Below are 13,105 nucleotides of genomic sequence, written 5' to 3' on the forward strand. Positions count from 1 at the left end.
GGCTGCAGCCCAAGACAGAAAAAAAGGTGGTAAGGAAACATCCAGCTGCCTTATATGAATTTAAATCTCCAGGACCTGATGAGATGCACCCAAGGGTACTAAAGGTGCTTGCACATTTAATCTCAGAACCTCTGGTCTATAACCTTTGAGAATTCTAGGAGAATAGGTGAGGTCCCTGCAGGCAGGCAGGTGGGCAAAAAGTTGTTCCCATCTTCAAAAGGGAGAGGAAGAAGTCCCAGATAACTACCAACTAGTGAGCTTATTGATAGAAGGAAAGGTCCTAGAACAGCTTATTAAATAATTGATCTGTGAACACTTAGAAAAGGATGATGTGATTATTAAAACCCAGCATGGGTTTCTCAAAAACAAGTCAGGCCCAACAAATATCATTTCTTTATTTGATAGAGTTACAAGCTGTGAATGTGGTGTATCTTGATTTCAGTAAGGCTCTTGACAAAGTCCCCCATAATATTCTTGTGGAGAAACTGGTAAAATATAGACTGGACAAGGTAACTTTTAGGTGAATTTGTAGCTGGCTGAGTGTCTGAATTCAAAGAGTGCTTACTAGTTATTCGTTGTTATCCTGGAAAACAGGGACAAGTTGAGTATTGTAGGATTCTGTCCTGGGTCCGTTTTTGTTCAATGTCTATCTAAATGAGTCGGGTAAAAGAACTGAGGCAATGCTGATCCAAATTGCAGATGACACTAAACTGGGAGGGGTAGCTAATGCTGCTGAAGAAAGAAACAGGATGCAATATGACCTTAACAGATTGGAGAATTGGGCTAAAATGAACAAAATAAATTTCAGTAGGGACATACGTCATCTTCTGCACTTAGGCAGGAATAACCAGCTGCACAAAGATAAGATGGAGGACACCTGGCTTGCCAGTAGTACATGCGAAAAGGATCTGGAGGTCTTAGTAGACCACACGTTTAACATGAGTCTACAGTGTGATGCAGCAGCAAAAAAAGCTAATGCTATTCTAGACTGCATCAACAGAAGTCTAGTGTCTTGATGAAGAGAAGTAATAGTACCACTTTATTCTGCCTTGGTCAGACCACATCAGCTATGAAAAGCCACCTCACAGGAGGAGAAAGATCTGGAATAACTGAAGATGACACCAGCTCGAACGAGAACCTGGAAGGAGAACTTTCAAGGGAATTTATGAGAAACCCAGCTTTTGCTGGACTCCAGCTCCCAACAGCCCCAGCCAGCATGGCCAGTGGTCAGGGATGACTGGGGATGTAATCCAGCAACATATGAATGGCCACAGGTTTCCTACCTGTTCCAGGGTATGACTACAAAGGGCAGGTGCAATAAAGTTTCTGGGAAGTATCATGAGGGCCTAATTATATGTTAAGCTGCATTACTCTGATGATGGGCCCCCCTACACCATTGCAAAAAAGAAAGATGAAACAGGAGAAACTTTGCAATAGAGAACAGCAGTTCTTTAATCCTTCTCTTTCCCTGACTTTTCCCATACCGGTTTCATCCCCAACAGGGTTCCAGAGGCAAATGTAGGTAAGAAACACATGAAAGAACAAAAGCAGTGTGGAAAGAGTCCAGGAGAATGGGTACACATTGAATAATGATGCATGGACTGAAGATGCAGGATACGGCAGCCTTGCTGGTCAATGCTTGGATTCCCTGGAAACATAACGCACAACACTGCCCCGAGTTCCACAATGGAAGCAAATTGGGATATAAATGCAATAAATAAGATTAAGACAGGTACCTAAAAAGAAGAGAACAAAAGCACCAAGTAGGAACTTCTGATATTTACTGGAGAAAGTTTGGCGTGGAAAGTATCTAGGAGAAAGGAGGATGCTATATAAAACAGAGGTTGGAAAAGGGATATTGATGCAACCTAAAGGTACAATATCCATTACGGATTGTACAGAGAAAGGGAAAGAAGGAACCAGTGAGTTCTGATTTGGCAAAAAAAAAAAAAAAAACAGCTTTCAGCAAAAGATAGGAAGATGAGGAAAAAGAAAAAAAAAATGCAATCTCTTCCACTGTTTCCAGAAATTTGACCTCTACTTTCAGCTTCCTGCTTCACATATCCAGAAAGTCCCACCCAGAAAACAATTAAGTGGAGAAAAGTATGTTAGAAACCCTTTTGACAGTTATTTATAATTCACTGAACCTCCACATCCAGGCTGCAAACTCCCATTGCAGCTGCACTCCACGCATAAAGCTAATTCAATGAATACATGCATGATCCCCATAGATGACAAATGCACAGACTTGTTTCACATCATTTCCTACACATAAATGTTTTGTAAATGAAATAGCCTTGGGATAAGGGGTGATATTAACTATGGGGGAGGGAGGTTTACAAGAGCTAGGGCAAAAAGGTGAGAGATATCTTCTTGAAGCAAACTTTCAGAGGTAAAATCTTGGCAAGCCAGTTTGATATGAAAGGTGCAGATGGGTGGTATTGCTAGGAAGAAGTAGGTAGAATTTTATTCTCAGCTGCAAAAATGGGAGGATGTAAAGCCAGAAAACAAACACAGAGATGCACACAAAAAAACATGTTTGATAATCTTCCCTCCTACAGTGGTGCCTCGCAAGACGAAATTAATTCGTTCCGTGAGTTTTTTCGTCTTGCGTTTTTTTCCGTCTTGCGAAGCACGGTGTCGGAAAAGTTTTGGAAAAGCTTCAAAAATCACCAAAGTCTTCAAAAACCTCAAAAAAGGCTACCACACCGCGTGCTATGTGTTGCTCCTCGAAGTCAAGCCGCAACTGTATTAACGGTTTTAAGAAAAAGGAAACAAACTTGCAAGACGTTTCCATCTTGCGAAGCAAGCCCATACGGAAAATCGTCTTGCGAAGCAACTCAAAAAACCAAAAACCTTTTCGTTTTGCAAGTTTTCTGTCTTGCGAGGCATTCGTCTTGCGAGGTACCACTGTATTTTCAAATGTGTCACTCTTGGGAAGGGAGACCGTTTAAACATTTTTTTTAAAAAAAAAAAATCAACTTCATCCTTTTGAAATGGATGCTGTCCTTCATGAGGCAGTGTGGGGCAGGTGTGCCAGGAAGTGGAGGAAGAACTATGCACATGTGCTAAGAGCTGCACACTTTGGGCTGCACCCAACTAAGTTCCACTCAAAACGTACCCACTGAGATTCAGACATGACTATGATTTCAATGGGTCTACTTAATACCCAACTTAGTTGGATGCACAGTCGTTTCTTTTAAAAAAGAAAAAGCTGATGCTTCCCTTTAGCGGGTGTCGGGAGGAAGTGGAGAAGAACTCTGCATATGCTCAAAACACACGCGGGACAACAGAATTCAGAGGACGGGGAGTGTTTAAAAGTTGGTCGCCGTAGTCCTACAGGGCAGGGCTTTCATTTATTTTATTTGTTTACCCACCTACTTATTGCCCTCTCCAGTTTCTATCCCGGCCAATTTAAGAAGGGGAGTCATGCTTGGAGAGGGAGGGAGAAGGGTGCTGACAGGGGCCGGGGAGGAGAAGGGGAGCTCCTATGGGGTAGAATCCCCCTGTGAGACAGAGGGGGGATTGGAGCCCATTCTCCACCCCTTACCATGGTAAGGCGAGTTTTCGGACCGTCACCGGCATTACCATCCACCCGCCATGGTGGTTCCCGCCGTCACTTGAGCACCCGCTGAAGCGCTCCGGGCAGCCACGCGTTCTTCGCCCAAATGGCTCCGGCGTCCCTTCCACAAGTCCGAAATATAAGTTCCGGCGTCCCGTTCCCACCTCCCCGCACCTCCTTATGGGAACAGGAGAAACTAATTCTGCACCTACTTCGCTGCTTGTATTCCGCCTTTCCATTTCCACTCGCGCCTCCGTTTACAGCCGGACTGATTAACTATTAAGCCTAAGCCATGGTCCTATATACTGTACAGGGTTGTTTGTTTTATGTTTTTTTATGTTTTTATGTTGTTTCCAACCACTCCCATCAACCACGACCACTGGCCTTGCAGACTGGGGCTGGTGGGAGCTGAAATCCATCGGCACATGGCGGGCCACAAGTTCCCTCCTCGTGCTAGGTCCTCGCGGTTTTTAAAGGAAGCGATGTATTCGATTTCCCAGTGCAGCCACGAAGCTCCCTGGGTGACCGTGGGCCATTCAGTCTTTCCTTGCCTTCCCTTTACAGGCTGCTTTTTTGTTGTTGGGGGGGGAGTGTTAAAGAAACCCACTTATATACTCAGCCAAATGGGCGATGTATAAATAATAAAATAATTTGTTATTATTATTAACTTTATCTTGAACCCCTTGGAGGAATGACAGAATAAGAAGAAAAAACTGAAAGAACCTTTGCAGTGGATCATTTATGTATGAAGGTTTTCTCTTATATTTCAGCGTACATGGCTTTACAGGTATTTAGGTTGTTCTACTTAGGCCACTAGCTCCTTTCCTCTTAGCCCCCCAATTCAATCTGGGCTTCCCCCACCCTATTACCTGAGGACATAATCAGCATTCATCCCCCACCTTCACCTCCATGTTCAACAAGTTTCTTCGGCTGCACAGAAATCAATCTGTCCATCTAAGTTTGCTTAGGAATTGCATTGTAGCCTAGGAGTTCAAATGTGTGTGCATCTGCTCAGAGGTAAGCCCTATGGACATTCCTCTGCTGGCTTACCCAGAAGTAAGTCCTTGTTCAGTGGAACTTACTCCCAAATAAGATTGCAAAAAGCCCTACAGTATAATGGGGCATATTAGTCTGAAGTATATAAAATTGGGATTGCAACTGTGCACACGATACATTTGCACATTGTTTTGGAAGTGGGTCACTTTCATTTCTGCAGGGATCTCATTTTCATGAGACGATCCCCTTATGAGTGTCTACTCAGAAACAAATCTCAGAGACACTGTTGGCCAAAATGGAAATGAGTCGAAATGGGAATATACTACCCCCTGCCACCATTCTCCCCCCCCCCCCTTTTACCGCTGCCAGAACACCTCCTTGTCTCCAAACTTGGTGAAAGCGGGTACATTTGCTTTTCTCTGCCCCAGGCCCAGAGAAGTTGAGGTGAATCTGTGGGTAAGGTGAGCTTCAAGGGGAGTGGCAAGACCTTTCTGCCCAAATTCAAACTGTTTTTACATACACTTAAGTAGTGTTGAGAGGAGCCGAGACTCCATGGCCACCACCCCATTTTCCAGGGAGCTTACATGGAGATAGAGACACAAAGTGAGAAGGTACGAAGAACACGTGGTGGTGGTGGGGAGAGAAGGAGTAAGTGGGAAAAGGCCAGATTCAGATTAAGCTCTGCCTCTCCTCACAGATTCTCCCCTTGCTCAGTCAGCTTCCCCTTCTCTCTGCCTCCTATTCCTTTTCTCCATGTCAGTGCCAGCTGCAAAATCAGCAAGAAGGAACTGTCTCCAACCACTACAAGGCCACCAGAATCTCAGGGATAAGCAAGGTGAAGTGGGGGTATCTGCAAATCCTGTTATGTTCTGGTCCACCAGAACATAACAGGGGTGATGACGACAAAGTGTTTCTCCCCTTCATCCTGCCGCCACCTCGGCCAAGAGAAGAAAGCCTCAGGGATGGCAGTGGGGAATGAACAGGAATGAGCATAGATGGAGCAGGCTATGAGGGGACAGGGAGTGGGGTTGTGGAAACTGCAAGGGGATGGGAGAACGGGCTGTGCGAACTCCACAGATGGATGCTGTTATGTAGTGTAGTAGTGTAGTTTCACCCTGGGCCAACAGGGGGATACTGTATATAGTTTTCACTCAGGTCTGTAGATAGTTTTCACTCAGGTCCGCGCCAGTTATTTTAGGCGGGAACTCTGGGCTGTTGTGGTTACAATGTTGACAGCCGGCTGCCTATAAATACAGGCCGGCTGAGCTGTTCGCAGTCAGTTCTATTCCAGCTTACCATAATAAAGAGCTACTTGAAGAAATCGCTGTGCCGGCTGCTATGTCAACCCACGACTCAACACTGGCGACGAGGATGGGATGGATGGACATCAGAGCACAGCCAGATGCGGCCAGCCTCTGAACTGAGCTGAATCACTGAGCTGAATCACAGAGCGAAATCACTGAGCGAAATCACTGGGCAGAACCAATTCAGAGCTGACTGTTCTGGCTAGAGCACTGTGTTCCATCCATCGCCCTTCACGCCGGCATCGGAATCATGGCTTCACTTGTGCCTCTACTGCCGTTTGCGCCAGCCTCTGAATCATGGGACTCCTACCTCGCTCGGTTCGACTGCTACCTCCAAGCCAACGAGCTGACAGCAGTATCAAAGGATCGGAAGCGGGGCCTATTCCTCAGCCTCTGTGGGCCTGAGGTGTTTGAGACGGCCCGAGCGTTGGTTGCGCCTGAAGCAGTCCAGGCAACACCATGGGACACGATCCAAGAGAAGCTCCGCAACCACTACGCACCAAAGCCGTCCAAGATTGCTGCCCGCCATGCGTTCTACCACCGGAACCAGGCAGAGGGGGAGTCAATCAACAACTACACCACCGCCCTGCGACAGGCTGCAATGCACTGTGAGTTCCGAGACTTAGACGATGCCCTGATGGATTGAATCGTCTGCGGGGTCCGGGACATCCATCTGCAACGGCGCCTCCTAGCCAAGCCAGACCTCACGCTACAGAAAGCCATTGAGGAGGCTGTGGCCTCAGAAGCTGCTGAACGCTCCGCCCAGGAGATCCGCAAGTCCAGCAGCCCGCGTCTTGCTAGGGAGCCAGTTCCGGTGCATCATGAAGAGGCCAGCAGTGAGGAGGCATCCTCCAGTGAAGACGATGACGTGCACCAGACAAAGCGGGAGCGCAGGAAGTTCCAACAAGTCCAAGGGCCAACCGGAATGTGCTGGCTGCGGAGGCAACCATTCCCGTGCCAAGTGTCGATTCAGAGACGCCATCTGTAGGAAGTGTTCCAGAAGGGGCCACATCGCTAAGGTCTGCCGATCGGCTCCGTCTGACACCCCCCCTTCATCGACTCGCAAGTCCAAGTCTTCACTCCAGTCTGCCAAGGAAAGTTGTTTCGCTCTCACCAACTGCCGCTGCCCGTCTGGAACCACGATTGGCCAAACCGACTCGCCTACGCGACGCAAGCTGAACGTCACGGTGCTCATTGAAGGAGCTCCATGTGACATGGAGATCGACACCGGGTCTGCCCTGTCCATCGTGTCATGGAGCACCATCAAAAGACTGGTACCCAGAGTATCCAAAAGGCAACTCGACTCTCACCGCGTACACCTGAGAGACTACCAGGGAAACGACATTCCCGTGGTAGGCGTTGGCTGGTTCCGGATCGCCTTCAAGGATTTTTCGGGCCTGCTCCGGTTGGTGGTGGTCGAAGGTCAGCGGCCAAGCCTCCTAGGGATAGACTGGTTTGATGCCCTCGGCCTGGAAGTCACCGGCATCAACTGCATCTCTAATGCAGAGACTGAGGGTCTGGTCAAAGACTTTGCCGAGGTTTTTGACGGCACCTTGGGCCAATATACAGGTACGCCCATCTCCTTTAGCCTTGATCCACAAGTCGCCCCCATCAAGCTAAAGCCACGCCGGGTTCCCTTTGCTCTCAAGGCTAAGGTGGACGAACAACTGGACAAACTGATCGCCCAAGGAGTTTTGGAGCCGGTTGACCACGCAAAGTGGGAAACCCCCATCGTCACGCCTGTCAAGCCAGATGGGTCGGTGAGAATCTGCGCTGACTACAAGTGCACGATCAACAAGGCACTTCAGCAGCACGCTTATCCGGTTCCTGTTGTCCAACACCTGCTGCATTCCCTGGGTGAGGGTAAGGTCTTCGCTAAGCTGGACCTTGCCCAAGCCTATCAACAACTGCCAGTCGATGATGCTACTGCTGAAGCCCAGACGATCGTCACCCACCGGGGGGCATTCCGTTGCCGCCGGTTGCAGTTCGGGGTGAGTGTGGCTCCTGGCATCTTCCAAAGCCTTATGGAGCGTCTCCTGCAAGGGCTTCCAGGCGTGGTACCATATTTTGATGACGTCTTGGTGTCTGCAGACTCACACCAGCAGCTGTTTGAGCGCCTCCGTGCCGTGCTGACCAGGTTCCAGGAGGCCGGGCTCAAGGTAAAGAGGGAGAAGTGCCAGATCGCCGTTCCACAGGTAGAGTTCCTGGGCTATCTTATCAATGCCTCCGGTCTTCATTCAACCACATCCAAGATCCGCGCTATCCAGCAGGCCCCCACTCCAAAGAACAAAACGGAGTTGCAGGCATTCCTGGGGCTGCTGAACTTTTATAACATGTTCCTGCCCCACAAAGCCACAGTGGCTGAGCCTCTTCACCGACTCCTTAGCACTAAGACGCCTTGGGCCTGGGGTCATCGGGAGACGGCGGCCTTCAACGCGGTCAAGGCTCTCCTTTCTTCAGACAGTGTGCTGGTACAGTACAGTGAATCCAGGCCTCTGGTCCTTGCCTGCGACGCCTCACCTTTTGGCATCGGGGCTGTCCTTAGTCACCGTTTTCCAGATGGAAGAGAAGCACCGCTCGCCTACTTTTCCAGGACACTATCTCCGACGGAACGGAATTACAGCCAGCTCGACAAGGAGGCATTGGCACTTGTGGCTGGAGTGAAGAGGTTCCATGAATACCTCTATGGCAGGACTTTTGACCTCATCACTGACCACAAGCCACTCCTGGGCCTCCTCGCCGGTGATCGTCCAACTCCACCGGTCCTCTCACCACGCATGCTGCGATGGACTGTTTTCCTGGCTGCCTACCACTACCGGCTCATCCATCGCCCGGGGAAATCGATGGGCCATGCCGACGCCCTCAGCCGTTGCCCTCTTCCAGCATTTGTGGAAGACCCGGCTCCAGCTTCATCGCTCCTTCTGATTGAGGATCTTCCGGCAGCGCCTGTATCGGCTGCCACTGTGGCCTCCGCATCTGCCCAGGATCGCACCATCAGCCGGGTGCTCAACTGGGTGTGGAGGGGGTGGCCACAAGGGCCCTTTGCATCGGAGTTCCAGCCCTTCGCAACCAGACAACATGAACTCTCAGCTCATCGCGGCTGTCTGCTGTGGGGAGACCGCGTCGTGATTCCCCAGGGACTCCGTCAGCGCGTCCTGGAGGCTCTGCACGTTGGCCACCCGGGAATTGTCAAAATGAAGGCGTTGGCTCGGTGTTACGTCTGGTGGCCTAATATGGACGATGCCATCACTGCCTGGGTGTCCGCCTGTCAAGCGTGCCAGGAGTCGAGGCCTGCACCACCGGCAGCTAAGGGACACACCTGGGAGACGCCAAAGACACCCTGGTCGAGGGTGCACATCGATCTGGCTGGCCCCTTTCACGGCCGGACCTTTATGGTAGTGGTGGACGCCTATTCCAAATGGCTGGAGGTCGCCCTGATGCCCTCCACCACTACCGAAGCTGTCATCCGGGTGCTGCGAGGCCTGTTTGCAACGCATGGGTGTCCTGATGTCCTTGTCTCTGACAACGGACCGCAGTTCACGTCAGGCACGTTTGAGCGATATCTTTTGGGACTGGGCATCCGCCATGCCCTAACGGCACCCTTTCATCCATCCAGCAACGGGCAAGCGGAAAGAATGGTGCGCGCGACAAAAGAGGCACTGGCGCGCCTGGACCGGGGAGACTGGCATGAGCGGGTCGCCGAATACTTGTTCGTGCAACACATCACCCCTCACGTGGCCACAGGGAGGAGTCCTGCTGAACTGCTTATGGGCCGCCGCCTCAGGTCACCGCTCGACCGGCTACACCCAGACTTTGCCGTGGCTGAACCCCCAGGCTGTGCCAACGCACCACGGTCATTTGTCCCAGGAAACCAGGTCTTTGCCCGGAACTATGTGGGGGACATCCCTTGGGTGCCAGCCACAGTAGTGGGAGTCACTGGACCTCGCTCGTACCAGGTGGCACTCGAAGACGGACGCTTGTGGCGACGGCACATAGACCAGCTTAGGCGCAGGGTTGGGGACTTGGACACTACCGAGGTGCCCCCAACTGCGCTGGCGGCTCCAGAAGAGACACGTACAGATGGCGAGGCCCCACCTACACCTCCCTCGCAAACTGCCAGCGTGGAGCCGAACCAAGCCGTTTCAGAACAGACTCAGACCACTCCACTTGCGGAGGCTCCACTCACAGCAGCGGATCCAGGGGAGTTGGTTCCAACGCCACCTAGGGTCGCACCACAGCCTCAGCGAGAACTGTGTGGCCCTCCGGACTTGGCTACCAGCCCCCGGCGGTCTGGCAGAGTTTCCAAGCGCCCAACTCATTTAAAGGACTATGTTGTTGGACAGGTATCACTGTTGGTCTAAGTATGGGAAATGTAACCGATATGCTTTTGTGCCTAATTGAACCATTACGCGTAGTGCTGTATATAAGGAAACCATTACGATTGTAACTAACGCCTTATCTCGGTGGGGAGGGGTGTTATGTAGTGTAGTTTCACCCTGGGCCAACAGGGGGATACTGTATATAGTTTTCACTCAGGTCTGTAGATAGTTTTCACTCAGGTCCGCGCCAGTTATTTTAGGCGGGAACTCTGGGCTGTTGTGGTTACAATGTTGACAGCCGGCTGCCTATAAATACAGGCCGGCTGAGCTGTTCGCAGTCAGTTCTATTCCAGCTTACCATAATAAAGAGCTACTTGAAGAAATCGCTGTGCCGGCTGCTATGTCAACCCACGACTCAACAGATGCAGTAATGCTTCTGAATACCAGCTGCAAGGAACCACGGGAGGGGAGGGTGCTCTTGTGCCCTGCTTAGGGTATCTGGTTGGCCACTGTGAGAACAGGATTCTGGACCAGATGGACCAATGGCCTGATCCAGCAGGCTCTTATATTCTTATCTAGGAGGGAGGGGAGGGTTTCGGGGGTAAGCTGTAAGGGGAGAGCTTTGGGGCGAGGTGTACAGGGAGGGGGTTAGCAAAGGTTATGGGGTTTGGGGGGTGTGGCAGGAAGGCAGGGTTAGTGAGCAATGTGAGCAGGGGTGGCAGGCCCTACTGAGTTTTTAACAGACACAGCACTAGATACCCCCCACTTTCTCTTTGACACCTAATCCTAGCCACGCTGATATGGAAGATCAACTTAGATGGCTTCAAAATGGAGGATATGATGATCAATAGCTATTAGCCACAATGGGTATGGTGTACCTCCACTTTTGGAGTCAATATACCTCCGGCTACCAGTTGCTGGGGAATCACAGGTGCGGAGTGTGATGTTATGCTCTGGTCCTGCTTGAGTGTTTCCCATGGGCACCTGGTTGGCCACTATGAGAACAGGTTGCTGGACTAGATGGGACATGGACATGATCCAACAGGGGGATGTTCATGTGGTTCAGAGAGTCTCACTGATTGCAGTGAGTCAGGGTTCCTAATAGCATTGCAGCCTTTCTTTAAATATCTGCATTGGTGGAAGGGGGTGGCTGCTGTGGGAGAAGTTTTTCTAGTTGTGTTTGCAGAGCATTTCATCATCATTAGAGTCTGTGTTGCTTTTGGCTGTGGATTTAAAAATGTGTTTTTAGTTATATTTTGCTTGGCACCCAGGCAGCCTCAAGCAACAATAGAACTCCAAAAATAACATTTTATACTGCTTTACACTTGAGGCTCTCAGTGTATTTTTAACAATTGCAATTAAATTGCACTGGAACAAGACTATTGTATTTGCAGAACAGAGCTGCACAGAGGCACAAGCAGGAGAACAGAGAGGCTAAAGGGATTTCTGTTAATCATGTCAGCAAGAACTAGGAGCGGAAATGTTAATCTCTCAGGCCTATCCACGCTTACCTTTCCTCTGCTCTTTCTAGGCACGGTCCACATTTAAAAGCTCCATGTCTGAGTGCTTTTGTTTTTGTATTGTTTTGTTTACCCCACAGCTTTCCTCACAAAAAGCTGCTCTTAAAAGCTCAATTGGAGCAAACAGCAATCCACGGAAAACCCAAACTGCTGTTTGGTTTCACTTCAGTTTAAAGTGTATATTTCCACAGGGAAAGCTGGGGAGGAACCCACATTTGAGCACAGAGCATTAAAGCGTGGTAAGAGTGAGGCAAAAGGTAAATGTGGATAAGTTCATCTTCGTATTTCAGCCACAGTCAATCTGCTTTTCTACTCATTAACAACTAATACTTGGAACACTCTTCAGTTCTATATTGTAGTCCTATCTGGGCATTATAACTCTGCTTAAATAATGTGTGTCAGGGAAATGGGGGCAGACACCACCCCCACCATTCATCCATGTGTGTCCTGCCCACTGAGCAAATACATTTGAAGGTGGGGGATATAAGACTGGAATTAAATGGAAATTGGAGTTGGTATCACAAGCGAGCACAGTTGGGCATCTGTGGATGGTTGCTCCTCAGCAGGGGGCCCACTAACAATAAGTCCCTTGACCTGCTGCAGTGAAGCAGGTCACTTCTGTGGAAATTTGATTAGATGCACGCAAAATGACCACAGTGGCAATAATTCATGATATCGCAATCGTTTTAGCCTTGTTGAATAAAAGTGGCACCATACATTTGAGCCAGCCTACTGCAACCTGATGCCCTCTAGTTTATGCTGTTGGACTCCAACTCCCATCAGCCCTAGCCAGCATGCAACAATAGGAGGTGATAGGAGTTGCAATCCAACAGCATTTGAATGGTATTGGGTTGAGGAAAGTTCATCTAAACTCTAACTGAATTGTGAGACTGTGAAATTTTCATTTTATTGCCATTTAACTCCATTGTCTACATCCCCCCTAACCCTACATTCATGTGTGCATAATATATCAGAAAACTGCAGATCATAGCGCAACACAAGTTTTAGTCCACAGCCATCATAAAATGTGCTAGTTCTTAATGTGCCACAAGACTCTTCATTGTGTTTTTGAGTTTTCTGCAAGCACAGAGACTACCAGTCTCACAAGTTTAATAACCTTTGGTTAAATAACCTTTGAACCTTCAATTTTCCAAAAAGACTTTTAAGGGAATATTTTTACCCCAATGTGTTGCTACTCGAAATTGTTTTATATGTGATTTTATTGTAAAATCACTTTAGGGTGTTTTATGAGAAGCAATTCATAACTGAATTGAATTGAAATCTAATACTAATACTAATGACTAAAAAACTCCCTTCCATCAGGGTATTTCCTATGTTCTTTCAAAAATTCCAAACTTGTTACTTGTTTACAATCCTACCACTTAATCAGGGAATGTTCTTTTT

At 49.0% G+C, this 13,105-nt stretch overlaps 2 protein-coding genes across 3 annotated transcripts in view; one reads left to right on the plus strand and one right to left on the minus strand.

The window, feature by feature from the left end:
- The window catches only part of LOC308468021 (ubiquitin carboxyl-terminal hydrolase 12-like), a 51,695-nt gene extending 47,531 nt beyond the window's left edge, over positions 1 to 4,164 (minus strand). The window contains exon 1 of one of the 2 annotated variants that reach the window (XM_080989933.1): positions 3,551 to 4,164. In XM_080989933.1, coding sequence (XP_080846059.1) covers positions 3,551 to 3,553 — 3 coding nt within the window. In that variant the 5' untranslated portion in view covers positions 3,554 to 4,164. The remainder of the gene's footprint in view (positions 1 to 3,550) is intronic. The other variant, XM_080989934.1, reaches the window with a different exon arrangement.
- Positions 1 to 13,105, plus strand: part of LOC308467995 (tigger transposable element-derived protein 1-like) — a 147,924-nt gene that overhangs the window by 6,921 nt on the left and 127,898 nt on the right. The window lies entirely within an intron of this gene.

This window comes from Podarcis pityusensis (assembly GCF_964106645.2).
Source record: "Podarcis pityusensis genome assembly, chromosome: Z".
NCBI lineage: Eukaryota > Metazoa > Chordata > Lepidosauria > Squamata > Lacertidae > Podarcis > Podarcis pityusensis.